The sequence below is a fragment of the Bactrocera oleae genome, chromosome 5 (assembly GCF_042242935.1).
Source record: "Bactrocera oleae isolate idBacOlea1 chromosome 5, idBacOlea1, whole genome shotgun sequence".
Taxonomy (NCBI): domain Eukaryota; kingdom Metazoa; phylum Arthropoda; class Insecta; order Diptera; family Tephritidae; genus Bactrocera; species Bactrocera oleae.
The window spans coordinates 61,449,665-61,466,357 of record NC_091539.1 but is presented as its reverse complement, the minus strand read 5'-3'; the positions used below and the strand labels follow the sequence as shown (position 1 = coordinate 61,466,357).

The 16,693-nt window shown below is 33.9% G+C and overlaps 1 protein-coding gene and 1 pseudogene across 5 annotated transcripts; both read right to left on the bottom strand.

The window, feature by feature from the left end:
- Positions 1–134: 134 nt before the first annotated feature.
- Positions 135–3,568, bottom strand: LOC138855659 (mucin-3A-like; annotated as a pseudogene).
- An 878-nt stretch (positions 3,569–4,446) lies between these two features.
- On the bottom strand, positions 4,447–15,383 carry wcy (WW domain-containing adapter protein with coiled-coil wacky). 5 transcript variants are annotated; one of them, XM_036362327.2, is made up of 14 exons: positions 14,832–15,383; positions 13,341–13,374; positions 11,349–11,448; positions 11,064–11,273; positions 10,379–10,801; positions 10,235–10,310; positions 10,080–10,165; positions 9,904–9,999; positions 9,345–9,832; positions 8,385–8,632; positions 7,842–8,266; positions 7,565–7,746; positions 7,362–7,489; positions 4,447–5,831 (listed from the first exon to the last, which is right to left on the bottom strand). In XM_036362327.2, exons 1-14 carry the CDS (start codon positions 14,870–14,872, stop codon positions 5,753–5,755), a joined length of 2,616 nt encoding a protein of 871 aa, XP_036218220.1. In that variant the 5' UTR covers positions 14,873–15,383; the 3' UTR covers positions 4,447–5,752. The 5 variants fall into 5 exon arrangements, with proteins under 5 accessions (XP_036218220.1, XP_036218221.1, XP_036218222.1 ...); XM_036362328.2 differs by having other exon boundaries at positions 7,577–7,746; positions 14,832–15,382; XM_036362329.2 differs by lacking the exon at positions 14,832–15,383 and adding an exon at positions 14,132–14,680.
- Between the last annotated feature and the right edge of the window lie 1,310 nt (positions 15,384–16,693).

The following is a 16,693-nucleotide window of genomic DNA, read 5'->3' as shown; positions in this document are numbered from 1 at the left end:
AAATGCAATGTTGCTTGAGATCGTATAATGTTCATTTGCCTCGGATTTTTTTTTATTAATCTCTTTGATCATGTTTTTTATATTATATTTAAATCCTCCTAAGCCAGTCTTACTCTCACTCAAAACAATAAAGACCTTTTTTTTATCGAATTAATATTTCCTTTAAAATAATGTTTGACAATACAATAATTTATAATGATTACTCAATAATTTTTCTGTTTGCACACATTTTTTTCAACTTAACTTTTGAACTATTACAATTACCATTTTATGGTAAATCTTTAGTCCGAATTTCCTCGAATAAAATCTCGTAAATAGATAATCAAAGTTGGCGGCTGTTTCATTTCTGTTGGTATCGCGTACAACTTGGACCGCTTAAATATTTGGCGTGCCTCATCGTCAGTTATGGTGACAGTAACCTTCTGTTGTTGCATTCCACCGGACAGTCTGTTATTTGTTGTTGTGATCGCTGACTGACCCCAAGTAAAGCTGGGCCACCAGTAAGAAGTCGTAGTAGTCTTTTTCGAGTTCTTATTTGTTGTTGTCCGTTTGGTTGTCGTCGTCCGTCGCCAATTAAAGTAGGGTAACCAAGATGAACGTGACTCATGCTCTCTTTGTGTCAATTCAATTTCAATATCTTTTGCAGGTTTGTGACTCCACCAAAAAGAAGGCATCCAGGAGAAACGTGCTTTAGTTGTTGGTGGTGGAGTTTGAATTTCTTTTGTTATTGTTGATTTAGTAAAGTAAGTTGTCCATATAGAGCGCATATTAAAAGAAGGTAACCATGAAGAGCGCACTTCAGTTTTTGTAGTTGTAGTTTCAATTTTGCTTGGTGACTGTCTCCACTTAAAGGATGGTAACCAAGTGTAACGCGTCACAGACGTTTCGTTTCGTTTAATTACTTTGGGTATAGTCGAACTATACCATTGAAATGGCATCCAGGATGTACGTGCCTCTGTCTTTTTGGGTGGAGTCTCAATTTGTTTCGATGAAGTTGTACTCGATTTAAAAGTAGACATCCAAGTAGTAGGGGTATCAGACTTCTTCAGTTGATAATCAATTTCTTTTGTTGGCGGCTGGCTCCACCAATTAGAAGGCATCCAGGAGGAACGTCTCTCAATCTTTTTAGGTGGTAGCTCAGGCTGTTTTTGACTCCATTTAAATGTAGACATCCAAGAAGTAGGGGTATCAGACTTCTTCAGTTGATAATCAATTTCTTTTGTTGGCGTCTGACCCCACCAACTAGTAGGCATCCAAGAGGAACGGCTCTCAATCTTTTTAGGTGGTTTTTCAGTTTGTTTTGCACTCCATCTAAATGTAGATCCCCAAGAAGTGGGCGTTTCAGACTTTTTCATTTGAGAATCAGTTCCTTTTGACGGAGACTGGCCCCACCATCGCGAAGGCATCCACGAGGTGCGTGTCTCCGTTGTTTTAGTTTGTTGTTCTATTTGTTTAGATGAAGCCGAACTCCATCTAAATGATGGTAACCAGGAAGAAGATGCTTCAGGCTTCTTAATAGGAGTAACAATATCTTTCGTTGTTGTCTCTCGCCAAATATATGTTTTTACCCACGACGAACGTGGTTCATTAGACTCTGTTTTGATTTCCTTCATTGTTAGCTGACGTCCTCTACCAAAAGGTAACCACGAAGAACGTGTTTCAACTTTGCTCACTGTGGAAGTTACTTCTTTCGCTGTGCTCGGCGTAGCGGAACGAAGCGTCCAAGAGTAACGGGTCTTAGTCACTTTGGGTGGCGGCGCAATTTCTTTCCGTTGACTCTTTTTAAATGTATACCAACTGCCAGTGGTTTCCGACTTTATTTTAGTGACAGGTTGCGCTGCGAGTTTGCTGGTCGAACATCTAGCCGAATATCTTTGAAAACATGTCATCGCAGCCGTACAAAGTATTAGCAGAAACAATACACCAATTATGCTCACAACTGTGACTTGCGTAGTTCTACACTCATGATAGAAAAGAGTAATCAAAATCATCTCACAGAAATACCCACAACAAATGCATACCTATTCGATTTATATACTTTGATGGACAAGATAATTGCACATTTCAATACCAAAAGCCAAAACACGACGGCGGCTATTATTAAAAACCTGTAAAGGATCAACTGTATACACGTGGACATTTGCGTTTATAGGGCACTTCCGTATCACAAAGGCATTTACATTGAAACTGATATTTTGGTATTGGCCGCTCTGGCGGCGTATCTCGCAGATTATTTTCAGCATTGACGTTTCCATTTCCGTTCTCACTACGTAGCTTGGCGCATTTCTGGCAGGGGCAAGGCGGAGTTTTACACTTAAGTTTACGTATAATTTCTGTGCAAGTCATTGCAAATTTTTTTTTTTTTGGTTTTTTTTTGTGATCAACAAAGAATTTTAGATGTGTGCATTTTCAAAATTTCAAAACAATATAAGTTTTTTGTTGACATTAGAATCTAAGATGTACGTTCACATTTTTTTGTTTTGTTAATTTTATAACTAATATTTATAATGTTGTAACAATACGCGAGTATTTAAAACATATTTGTTTAATATATATTAAGTTTGCCACGTCTGTAAAATCGCGAAATTATTATCCTCTGTATAGCTAGATGCGAAATCAAACTATTAAGGCACAAATTGATGTGAATTCATAGTTTTCATTACATTACAAAAAAGCTATATTACCGCTATTTTTAGTAACATATCACTTTTTTTTTAATTTTTTTTTTAATATTCAATAATTTTTTTTTTTGTGAATAAATATTTTCATTATATTATATTAATATTAGGCAAATAAAAAATCTATATTTTTGGTATTTTTATTAACATATCACTTTTTGGTTATACTTTTTTTTAATATTGATCCACATTTATTTGGCACTATTATAGATTTTTTACCGTAAACACATATTTATATTTAATATCAGCTATTTATTTAATTTTTTATTATAATTAATATTACATTTCCATCCTGTCTTTACTAAAATATTTTGCAAGCTTGGAGGAGGGCTTACATATGAGACAACTGAATAGTGCATATGTACGAATTCATGTATAAAAAAACTATGCTTCAAAGATTAATTTTAAAAAATATACTTTGTTATTAGTTTAAAAATCAAATAACTTTTCCGCTTAACAAACATATTTAACAAATCAAATATTTATTTTTAAGGAAACGATCTACAAGAAAAAAAAATACACATAAACACAGAACAGCTGTGCACATTTATATTTTCACTATTTCTGACTTGTTTCGCTTGAATTTCACTAATCAGCGTAATACAGAGGAATTTAACGTCCTAAGTTGTGAATTCAAGCTTTGCATAAAAATATACCACTGTTAAAACCTGACAAAATATTAACTTGTAAACGCTTATAAGAACACGGCAACAAATAAAGGCACCCGTACCAGTACTTCAATGCAGCAACTAAGCAGTTATCTTCACAAAAATAGAATTTTTGATATTCGCCAAGCACTTTCTACGCAATAAAATCAATAAAAATACACAAATTATTATATTTTCACAGTTTTAATGCGGAGCAACGAATTGCAGTGCGAGTTTTTATTTCTCAAACGGTAAACTGCAGTCAAAATGGCGAGCTGTCAAATCAGCGGATATTGTTTGTGTAGTTACATTTTGTTATTTTAGCCAAGACACAAACCAAATTGTTGACAAAACTGCTTTATCAGTAAGGAAAATAAATACATAATGGTTGGGTAGTTCGGAGAATTTAAAATAAAACAATTGAATTTTGGTATTATTGTTACAACTGCAATTAAAGAAGAATGTGACTTCTGGTTATATAAAGACTTAGTTTACTTACTTTTGGTTGCTACAAACGTGCATGCACCCTTCTGTTGGATGCTTTGTTGATATTAATAATTAGTAATCATTACCTTGTCAAGTAAGGTGCTGTGCTTCTATGTAGTGTACGTGTATAATTTTATGCTGCGTTATCAGCATTATTTGCCGATCATTGTTAGATAAGATACTGCTGATAAACTGAGCTGATAAATTCTTCATGAATATGTATAAATATATATTTATGTTTATATGCCACCAGTCAGGTATATGTACCCTCAAGTGAGTTTTTATGCGGCCAAGGACGCTGAAATCGTCAGCATTTGTGTATTTTATCTACTGCCACTACAAAAACAACACTACTCACTTTATACTGAATTGCACCAGCATCAGCAATTTACAAACTTAAACCGGAAACCTTCAATAATAAAAAGGTTGCGTACAGGACGCTTCTGAATTATATAATTAATAGATTTTCCATTATTTAATAAAGACAGTTCTTTATTTGAATGCCTTAGCAGGTTTACATTTTGTTGTTGCTTTAAAAAAGTATGTTCGCCATTATATGCACTGTACAAATAATAAGTGGCACTGCTTAAAAAAATAATAATAACTTTAAATTAATCAAATAAAACGCAAATAAATTAAAATACATTTAATTTTGATTATTTTTTGCAGTTTCTTTTTCTTTTTGTTATATATATATATAATTTTATCAATTTATATAAGTATATTGAATATAGCATATGCTTACATATATCTACACAATCACGTAAAATCTATAATATTCATTAAATGTTAATAAAGTAAAAAGAACTAAAATATTATCGTAAATTAAAAAAGTAATATTTGCTTCGGGGATTTCTTCTACTCCTGCAACGTTAACTGTTTGTATATTATTGTATGTAGTATTATGTGTATGTGTGTAAAGTATATTGCATATGTTTGCAAAAAAAAAAATTCATTATAACAGAATATATGTATATTATATTAAACTAGTATTTAACTTGAAATTATTATTTATAATAAATTAGAAGGTAGCAAAACTGCTTAGCTGTAAACTGCAAACAAAAAACAATTGTATGCTAATGAAGTATAAAAGGCATTTCTTGATGTTATAATGATTTTTTGTTGATATACAAGCAAAGACCTGCTTAGATTTCAAATTTACGCCACTAACCAACGCATATTTTGGTGGTCACTTGAGTCACCACTGTTGCTCAAATATGTCCCTATGCGTGTGGCACTTATTATGAAATTCCTTACGCAATGAAATTCATACAAAGCCAACGCCGTGACGTTCAGCTGAAAGCTATATGGGCTTCGAATGCTTAATTAGCATGGAGAAATATAATTCGATCTTTGACTCCTATATCCTTAGCGAACTGTGTGGTAGGTTTGATTTAAATGGGCTTGCACACTCATTTTGTTATATCTATTTTTTTTTTATTTATCATTAAATTTATAGTTATAATTACTAGTCATAATATTACTATAATTATTCATTACTTTTTGTGTAGAGTTTTTCCTGTTGTATTACTTGCTTTATTTATGTGTTTTTATGATTTTCATTTTATCTTGTTTGCATCCTTGTTTGTTGTTGCCTTTACTTTAAAGTATTTTAATTGTATTCCTTTTTATTTATACTAAGCTGTTTCCAATTTTGTTAACCGCACGCTTGATTCTCACTTTGTCAGCTGTTACTGCTGCTGCTGCTACTTTGAACGCTGGTTATTTTGCCTGCCGTCTACACTCACTATCGTTCCACTACTAGTTGTTGTAAATATTAGTGTAGTGTTGCCAATTGCTATTGTTATGTGTTTTTCTTTTTTTATTTGTATACTTTGATTGGGGTGTGTAGGCGATTTTTGGTGAGAATTTTCGCTTATGAATGTGGTTATGTATGAATTTTTAGTAATAATTCCTCTTTTAATACAAATTTGATATTGGCTAAAGATCATCAGACATAAATGAATTTTGTGATTTTGATTCTTCTATTCGACGAATTTGTTGGCGAAGATACATAATTCTGTAATAGAAGATATATATACATAATTAATAGAATAAAAATAAAAGCGAAAATTGGTAAAATAGTTCAGCTCAGTATAGTATAGTAGTATCAAATCAAATATCAAATATTACTCTAAATGTTATACAGTCTCTTCTAAGCTAGCTATTCTTATAGCCATATAGAGTCTTTCATATATACATTAGGGTGTCCTTTATTCCTTATCTTCAGTTTTTGCTCTAATAAAGAGACTCCACTGTAATAAACAAGCTCTTTATTTTCAATTTAAATCGTGCCTAAATCTTTTTCCCCCCATTTGTGCTATACACATATGTAACATGGAATTTTATGGTATGTTCTAGCACAAAATTTTCTGCTCCACAAAAAATATTTTATTAATTTTTTCCATAAAAACATGCTTTTAAAAATTATATGCAGTCATAGCTATACATAAAATATACTAAGCATTCATATGCAAGTGATACCATACATTATGTGTTGCTCATACGACATGGTGTACGGTATGTATACAGTACATTTGATGTATAACTTTAACTGCGTCTAACTTTTAAAGGACCTTTTTTGTAAAATGGAAACTTTTGTATTAGAATATCACTTTTTCAAAGTTGTGGATTTATTTGCTTTGGAGATAAAACTTTATTGCATATAATATATGCATATAAAATGAGTTTGGCACGGTTTAAATTGAAAATAATGAACTGGCTTGCATGAGACCCTCTATATGCGCAAAAACTGAAACTTAAGGTGGCGTTTGCAAAAAAAAACATCAACTTGGGAAATACGGACACCCTAATAAACATACGTCGACAGAATTTTAAATGTATGATAGCAAAGAAAATATAGAGTAACAAACAAAGACATTATATCAAGCAACTCGAGCGCAACTTTTTTCAAATAATCTTAGTTTAATAGCATTTCTCCGTTAGCAGTTTAACCCATCCTCTGCATACCATCTTTATATAAATGTTTCTGCTTATTATGATTTAAACTGTGGCAGCACAGGTACGTCTTCTACAACAGCTAGCCCCTTGTGGCTGTACAGTGGACTTATTTCACAGACTTCACCATAGCGAAATATGCAGAAACCTTAATTATATACGAAATAATCTTTGGGGATATTTAAAAGTCAACACGGGTACTACTCACAGTTGAAAATAGTAGTGAGCAGAGAGCAAGACTGCTGCTCGCTTTCGCAAACTGTCACTGAATCCACTTTTTCAAGATTCAATAGTTCTTGCCTGCCTGCCTGCCATATTAATCCCTATAATTGGTATTGTTTCTAAAATGCCAATCCGTTATATATTGTTCTGACAATAGCGGACATAAGCAAAATGCCACGCAGTTTGTTTCAGCAAACAATAATTATGTATATCCAGTATAACGGCTTTCTTGCGGTAAGATATTTGCCTCTAAGCCTGTTCACATCAACCACAACAACACAGAGATGTTACGCCGTCGTGCCCAATTTTATAAAACAATGCACTACATAGAAATAAATAATAGTTAAACAAGGGAATAGTTCCAACTTACTTTTGTTCTTGTAGAGTTGCCGTGATTTCAGTTATTCTAACTAAGCTTCTAGCACATTTTAACTCTGCCGACACTTTCGTACACTGTAAATCCCCATACAAATGCGTTTCTTCGGAACACTTTTGCGCCTATAAAACAGTAGATTGCAAAATTTTTTGCGTGAATGCAATGTAAATTGTGTGTAATTTGTAAAACTACTGCACCTCTTGCATTACCTGTTTCTCCAAAATATCAGCTTGCCAATTGGTGACATGTGTTATTAAATCAGCTCGAAAATACTTTGCTAATTTCGGTGAAATCTCTGGACCCTGTGAACGGCCGGCTTGTACAGACGACGCTACACAACTTTGCAGTGTGCTCAGCGAGGCGGATGAAGTGTTTTCCACTATGTGTGTGTGTGTATAAATTTTAAGGTTATGTTAGAGTTTGTCTATCATAATTATTGAATTTAATAAATGTTTTATTTATGTAAGTACATACGTTTACGCTGTTGCTGTTCCATTGCCGCTACATTAAGGTCCATTTCTTGCGTTGGCGTCGGTGGTCCTTCGCCAGGCAGAATACCAATAACTCCACTACCGCCAGCGTTTCCGCTGACATTCGCTAAACTAGATGAGGGACAGTGAATGCTATTGTTGCTGTTGCCAATTGAATTCATGACACCGCCACTGCTACCCTCGACAGTCTTTAAACCGTACGGTGTGTTACAGGCGGCATATGAGCCAGCATTTATGCCGGAGCTCATATTAACGCCACCACCGCCCACATTGTTGCTGTGACCGGTAACAGGAACAACACCACCGCTGCCGCCAACACCCGTGATAGGACTCTTTGTATTGTAGCCCATCGGCGACATGCCATGTGTATGGGCTAAATTGTAGTGTGGCGAGTTCACCGAATTATCTCTGCAAAATAATAAAAAAAAAAATAAATAAATAAAAAAAAATAAATAAAAAAAAAATAAATAAATAAAAATAAAAAATAATGAATTTTTAAATTTTTTTAATTAGGCGCACTATTTACCTTAGAACTATCACCGCTGATGAGGCCGCATGATTGGTACCATCAATGGAAGTGCCGGTATTGGACATCATATGTACCGTCTCGTTGCCACCATGTTGTGAAAGTTGGTGATGATGATGTAACGCCGCTTGTTGCTGCTGCTGTCGCATTAATAACGCTTTCTGTTGCGAACTCATCATCATTTCCTGTTGCTCCTTTGTACCCAATTTCGGCGGTCCCGGTGCATTCGAATTCAAATGGTGATCCACCTGTCCGATTAATAGCCATTTATATTACAAATAAATAATACATTTTAATCAATCAATAAGACAAAACGTTAACTTCGGTTTCACCGAAGCCATAGTACTCTTCACAGGTCTTCAAAGGCTATAAAAAAGATTGACTTTGATCAGTCAGTTTAAATGGCAGCTATCTGCAATAGTGATTCGATCTGAACATGAAATTGTTACGATACCTTATCAAATAAAAAAGTTTTCCATATAGGAACTTGAATTTTATAGGTCAGTTTAATGGCAGTTATATGCTATAGTTGTCCGATCTGTGCAGATTCATCGGAGATTGTAGTGATGACTTGAATAATACTATATGCCAAATTACGTGACGATGGCTTGTCAAATAAAAAAGTTTTCCATACAAAGACCTGAGTTTCATCAGTCAGTTTGTATGACAGCTGTATGCTATAGTTGTCCGATATCGGTGGTTTCGACAAATTAGCAGTTTTTTGGTGAAAAAAGAACGTGTGTGCGAAATTTCAAATCGATATCTCAATAATTGAGAGACCTGTTTGCATATATACAATTAGACGGACATGGCTAAATAGACTCAGGTCGTAATCCTATTCATTTACATAATACACCTTATAGGATCTCCGATATTTCCTTTTGGGTGTTACAAATATCGTAATATGCCCTGCTTAAGGTAAAATAAAATATGTGTATGTATATGCAAACTTCAACTCACATTTGGCGACGTTGTTGACGCTAAATGCGCTTGCTGTTGCAGCATTGTCACTGGATCCATTTTTCGATGATTACTATTATTTTGTGTCTGCAGCACACCAGCAACCATCACTGGCACACCTGTACTCGATGACACAGAGGCGAGTCCAGTGGCGGGCAACATCGTTGCGCCACCTACAACAACGCCCGAACCATGCGCTGACGCAGATGACGCGGAAAAATGCATTGAAGCGGCTGCGGCATTAGCCGCTGCAGCAGAAGCCGACGCGGAGGAGGAGGATGACATAACAGTGTTGGCGTTAGGATGCGATGCTAAACGCGGTAATGCATTCGGCAGGCCAACGGTTGATGTTGGAATTGATAGGTCATTGTGCTGCACATTCACCAGACCATGAACTGTGGGCGCGCCGGACAGCGGATAGCTAGCCTCCGATGTTGGCGTAGAGTCACCGGGACTTATGTCCATATCGGGATTTTCAGCGATGCGACCTTACGGTGGAAATAAAGTAAAGTTAAAAATAAAATATTGTGAAGATTAAACAGAAGAGGGGGATAATCACCATCCAAACGCCTTCGATGACTTGGCGGTCCGCCATCGTTTTCATAATTCCACCTCAGCCGTGAGTTGCCTCGAGAACTGGAATGTTTCGCGTAAGCTGTAGAAATCAAAATTAATTATATATTTTTATCCTCTTTTTCGAGTCACGACTGTAGAATAATGTAGAATTACGCTCACCTGATCTGCAAAAACGATCTTCACGATCTCTATCGCGGTCTTTGTCCCGATAATCTTTTTCCCTATGTTGATCACGTGCTAGAGTTCTGTAAATTTAGTAATTTAGAAAACTAAATTAATTACTTTTTTTTGAATTGAAGACACAAAGCACATACCGTTCTCGTTCAATCCATTCCTTTGGTTTCTCCCATTGTGAGATTTCAGTTTTGCAGTTGTAATAATACATTTTTCCTGAAATGCAAATAAATAATTAATTAATTTTTAGTTCAATAAACATTCAAAACACAATTAAAACTCACCAGATGAACTGACATGTTCACTCCAATCGCCACATCGTGCTACACGTTCGCCCCGATCACTACGTTCGCCACCACCACTGCCTCCACCACCTCCTCGATCGCGTTCACGATCGCCGCCGCCTCCACCACGATCACTGCGATCTCTATCACGATCTCTATCTCGATCACGTTCTCTATCGCGATCTCGTTCAGAGCCACGCTCACGTTTACTATCTCTCAAATCGCCACGATCACGATCGCGTTCTCGGTCACGATCTGTCGAGCCGGAACGCTTGTCGCCGCTACTGGAAGAACAAAGCTTTGCTCCACTTCCACTACCGCTGCCGCCGCCGCGGCGATCCAACCTATCATGATTGGTGCGATGCGATTCTGAATCACGATCGTTACCACCACCACTGCCACCGCCACGTCTATCGCGCTTATCTGTAAAATACAAAAATGTATGAAGATTTTATTATATAACACTTTCTAGACAGATAGGTTACACTTTTTTTTAAATTATTACAAAGGCGCATTTTATTAAAGTATAAAAATTCTTACTAGCAAAAATTTACAATTTCATTACTTTAATTTTTCATACATTCAAAAATCTGTTTCATAGAGTAAGGAAGTACACCTTTCTACACCACTTTAAATAACCTAACTAATTTGTACGTAACTCTCGTAAACTTGACATTTAACTCACCAGTAGAATATTTATCCTTTTTATAGACATCGCGATCACGATCCCTCATTTTTTGCATGTAACTGAAACGATCGCTACCACGATGATCACGATCGCGTATATCGTGCGAACCGTGCCCTCTTGACGATGGCGAATCTACTTCAGGTGATTGCGAGCGATACGATGCGCTGTTACCATTATTCATAGCAGTTTGCGATAATCTTTGCGAAACTAAAAACGAAACGTATAAATTGTTATTTTCAAGCAATTTTCTATTTTAAAAGAAGAATTTTTAATGTCGCTTACCATTATTCAATGGACCACCGCCAGTTGGCGACAGATCGCGATCGCGATAGTTTGATGAGCGATCGCGTTCATAATCGCGCTTTGAACTGTACTTGGAATTCTGTAAAGGAAGAGCAAAATATTTGTAATCATTAAATAACAAATGTACAAACTTTTTTAAAAACTAAATGAGGTGCTGATCTACTATGTATTCATGGGAAAAGAAATACACACACAACATCAAGAAAATTAGTTGCCACATTTGCAGAAATGCCAATGCATATAAAATGTATAAGAAAATAAAAAGAAACTAAGTTGTGTTAAAAAAAAATACAATTTAAAATTTTGAAATTCCATTTAACATCTGATGGATTGATATAACGGCATCAAGCCACAGAGCACACTTAGCGACAGGACTGTTTTTTGTATTTTTTTTTTTTTGTAATATAATAACATTCACAATATTTTTAGTATTTGTACTTTTTCGAAATACTCTGCATCATCTGACCTGTCGGTCCGTGTCGTGTCGCCAAGTGTGTACACAAATTTCGCTTTCAATGATATACATTTTTTTTTTTTTGGTTTTTGTGTGAAACGAGTGTATTTAAGTTATCTACAGTAATTGTTGGTGCCATGTGACGCTACTGTGCATACGTTTTTCAAGTGGATAAGCGCATGCGCAGCGTACGCCCACGACTGGCGCACTTCTACTTACATCATCTACGCGACACAGACCGACAGCAGCATTTATGTTACAGCCGGGTGCCAATGGTAAATCTATTGTGATACTATTTGTGGTAGTCATAAACTGTGGAATCTCACGAGTGAGTACTAACAGAACGCTTCAGGAATCGTTGGAAGCGTCTCGCAGAGCTGACACTAAGATGATAGTGATTTATATACACTTAAAACGTTTCTTTTTATTATTTTAATATTATAATTTTCTAAGCGATGATGCAACAATTAAGATGCGTCGAAGTTTCCATTTTTTTCTGTCTAAAAACAATTTTCAACTTTGCACTTTAAAATGATGTTAACGATTTACATATATTTAAATAATGGTGTATTTTTTTCCTTTGTTACTTTTCAATTTTTTGTGTTTTATTACTTGACTAACGCGAAGCGAAATGAGTTGCCTTGAGTTGATGGAACACACAATTGTGAGAGAGGTTATTTGTTGGTTTGTTATGTTGTAGGATTCGTAGATGATACAGACTTACAATTGGTTGCATTTCTTTTTCTAGACATTTTTGGCGCTTTAGACGCGAAAATACAACTAGTTGTATTTTTTTAATAATATTATTTGTATTTTTACTTTTTATATTTGATTATTAATTATATGTGCTTAGTGTTTTTTTTTTTTTGTTAGTGACGAAGGAGAACTTTCATATTGTATGTTGAGATGATTTGCTGCTTGGTAATGATGTACACAACAGTTAACGAGAAGACCGATGCAGTTTGTATATGTTTGCAGTTAGAGAAGAAATTATTAAAAAAAAAAATTGTTGAAAATATGCGCACATACAATGATCAACGAAACACAAAAGGTTTTATATGGCATGGTATAGTTATTATAATGCACAAATATTAGTTATTATTAAAAATGAAAGCAGGAAACACAAGTCGGTATGTTCTAGCATTTAAATTTTGACACAAATAAGTTATAAACTGAAATAGATTAACTATATGGCACTGATAATTTGAAAAAGCATATATCCGGCTTCAATTAGTTACAAATAAACACCATTTAACTAAAAGTTAATTTTGTAAAAATCAAAAAAATATTTACTAAATTTATGTGTAGCTCTACGACACAAGCACAGAACAAAGAAATTTGCAAAACCGCATAAAAACAATATTTTTTGTAATATACTAGTCACTTCAATTTCTAGAATATAAATCATATGATATAATCACATCCATGAATATAGTCGGGGCAACATAAAGATGAATATATGCAGTATGTTTGCCATAAATACTCTACAAGTATTTACAATTTTTTTTAACACTCACCTGATACGAATGCGACTGATGCTTCTCAAAGTAGCTGCAAGAATATAAAGAAAAATTAATTTCAATTAAGCATGTCAGTTAATTAATTATAAGTATTTAGTTAGGTAGTCTAGGCCTTCTCAGTTTTGGAACAGCCTGCTAAAGTGAAAGCCCTTGACGAGGAGTAGAATTGTATTAGTTCCGGCTACACCTGCTGTCGCAGAATACACATTTTTATACGCTGAACACGGTATATTACGTTTGCCACGACCACGATATTGGACTCCTACAGCATATAGCTACTATAAAACTGTACGATCAAAATCATGTCTTGCATGCAAAACTTTTTATTTAACAATATATTATCACGAAATCGGCCATACAAACGTACGAATTAAGAACATGTTCTGTTACAGAAACTCTTTTATTTGTGAAGAGTATTTATTAAAACTTTGTTGGTTTAATGCGTGGAAAATCTAACAAACAGATATATTCTATATTTTGTTTAATTCAACGGTGCTTAAATTGCAAATATTTGCATTCAAAGGCATTTGCTGTTGCAAGGTGCACAACTAGCTTCTGTCAGATTTTCATTGCAGCCAATTTATGGATTTTACAAAAACATCTTGTTGTTGTTGAACTTAAATATTATTAATTCAATGACGGCACAAAATACCGATATTGTTGCCTTTTTGAATAAATCTTGTAATCCATAAAAGTTAATTAACGTGTAGAATATATGTACAACTATTCCACACTATTCTTTTGTAAGAAAAATACAGGAGGAAATGAAAATCGTTGAAAATAATTACCGCATATGAGGGAATATGTAGCAAAGGCTAATGCTTAGCACTGGTAAAGACGACGGCGTTTATATTGGAGAGGTGCAGCAGCACTAGAAGTAGCAGCAGCAAAGGCAGAACAGATACATATAGATATATCTACTCAACTATGTACAATTAGAAATTCCCAGAGTCAGATGTTAATAATTGATTCCTTATTTCATACAGCAAGTTTTCACTCAAATTCAAATTAAAATACATGAAAATCTTTTCAAAAACTTTACAACAATTTTTCTGTAATTTTCCGATGCAGAAATTTGTGAAATCTTCAAATAGTTCTTAGTCGATTTTAATATTCAGACATTTTTTTTCCTCTTCTCCTTATAATATTCCATCAAAGAAATTGGAAAAGAACGAAAGTACGAACACAAGACAATTCGGAATTGGTGAACCAGACAAATAGCAGATAATCAAACAAGGTGGAAGGAAAAATTAACTTCAAAGCACACAATGAAATCAAAGCCATACGAATGGCCGTAGAATGACGGACAACGGAAAAATGCCAGCAAAAAATTTCTCACTGATAGCAAATCATTTTAAAAGATTGTTGTGTATTATCGAACTATCGTACTTATTAATTTGACTAGTGGTTCAAAATTATTAAATTTCTGATTTTAGTTACTAAGCTATCTGCAAAATGCATGCAATAAATGTAAAATAATAAATTTACCCATCGTTCACACGTTGCGGTTTTCTAGCATGCATTACCATCAATGCAAAGTTTTCGCCCAAGTTTTTTCCTCTTCGTCTTCGTTGTGCCGCTGCAACAAACGTCTACAATTTTTTTTTAGATTCCCCAATACTCCGTTGTTTAACGATATGCCGCTATTTTGGTTAGTTTCAAACAAAATTTTAACCAAGTTATCTTGGCATTTTCAATTGAAAACCAACCCTTTGGCTTTCGGAGTGTTCCTCCTTTTACTGATATTATTTTTTTTTTCTGGGAGGGACGTCGACGACTCGAACTTCGTCGTCGGCAAAAAGCGAAACTTTTTCAATACGGCTCTGCTGGAACGTGCTTACCCTCGAGTTATATTCATGAGAAGCGCTTACATATAATATGGGCTTTTTTTAGTTAAATATGTAGCTCTAATTCACACTTATAAATTTCTTTCAATTATAATACTTTTAATTAATTGTTGGGCAAGAAATTTTTATTACAATTGGAGCTGAAATTTTCTTTTTATACGCTGCTTGCTTTTCCTATTGATATGACACTTGATTTTTTGTCATTGCTCTTGTATGTGTTATTCTTTGATATGCTTTGCACCTCGTTCGCAGAAGATCATGCTATTGCCTTTTAACAACCTTGTTTCTGCCCAATGACAGAGCGAGTACGCTGGTGTTATAAGGTGTGGTGAAATCGTAGAGCAGACCGCCATTTTTCATAACTACAGGGTTGCTCAGGTTAAAACATTAGTGTTGGACAAAAAGGTTTAAATAAACAGATAGCAATATTAATTTTTATAATAGAATAATGTGTACTTTTATTCTTTTGATAATACAAATCTGGTAGAAAAATGTATAATGATTTAAGGTATAGGTTTTCAAATTTTGTCAAATAATGGTATTTTTTAGTAACCAATTGTCTCTACACTGGCGTCTTGAAAGTGACAACTCTTTTTATATCTGAAAATAATCACATGAAGCCAGCATGAGACTTTATATGGTAATTCTATTATTAAACAATTATATGTACATCATATAAGAATAGTTGTTTGTAACTTTTTACTTCATTGACATTTATTTTTATTGTGAGGAGTGCTTACGCTCTTTTTAATTTAGTGGTGAATTTCATTTAATCTTTAAGAACATTTAAAATTATACATATAACTGTGAATACCTCCAAATAATATATGTTTGTATGACGTATTATATAACGATAATCTTCAAATAGTAATGTCCGGAAACAATCATCCCATTAAATTAGCCGGATATTAAAGCGGTTCCTAATATTTTAAGTATTAAGCAAACTTAAATTGATTCGTATAAAGGCGAATTAGTATATTTTATACATTTTATAGTAAAATAAGTTTTTATAGGAACTATCAGTCGTTCTTATTTCCCTTCGTCAAACAAGATAAAAATGTAAGCACCTTGTTATAAGTATGTGTGTCAATGTAACATATATTATTATAAGAAAATTTGTGTGTCTAAAATTTAAAATGATTAAGTGTTATAAGTATAGGAACTTTAATTTAAAAATAAAAAGTAAATACACTTTGAACAACTTAGATAACGCAATTAAAATGATTTAGTGTTATAAGTAGTGGAATTTTAATTTAAAAATAAAAAGTAAATACACTTCAAACAACTTAGATAACGCAATTGAAAGCCATGAAATAAAGTCAAGGTAACATAAGTTGCAATTGAAGCAAAATAATTAACGCACAGACATCACTTACGCTATATATAATAGTATGTATTATATGTTATATATATATATGTATGTATGTACATGTAAATTTATGTGAAAAAATATTGTAGGCGAATGTGTTGAAAAATTATTAAAATTATACACAAAACTTTTAA

Coding starts and splice junctions, on each gene's coding strand:
- wcy (XM_070110445.1), bottom strand. CDS start 12,132: ATGACTACCACAAATAGTATCACAATAGATTTACCATTGGCACCCGGC. Junction 10,000..10,079: donor AGATCGTTTTTGCAGATCAG/GTGAGCGTAATT, acceptor TGATTTCTACAG/CTTACGCGAAACATTCCAGT. Junction 7,747..7,841: donor GGAACAGCAACAGCGTAAAC/GTATGTACTTAC, acceptor ACACACACATAG/TGGAAAACACTTCATCCGCC.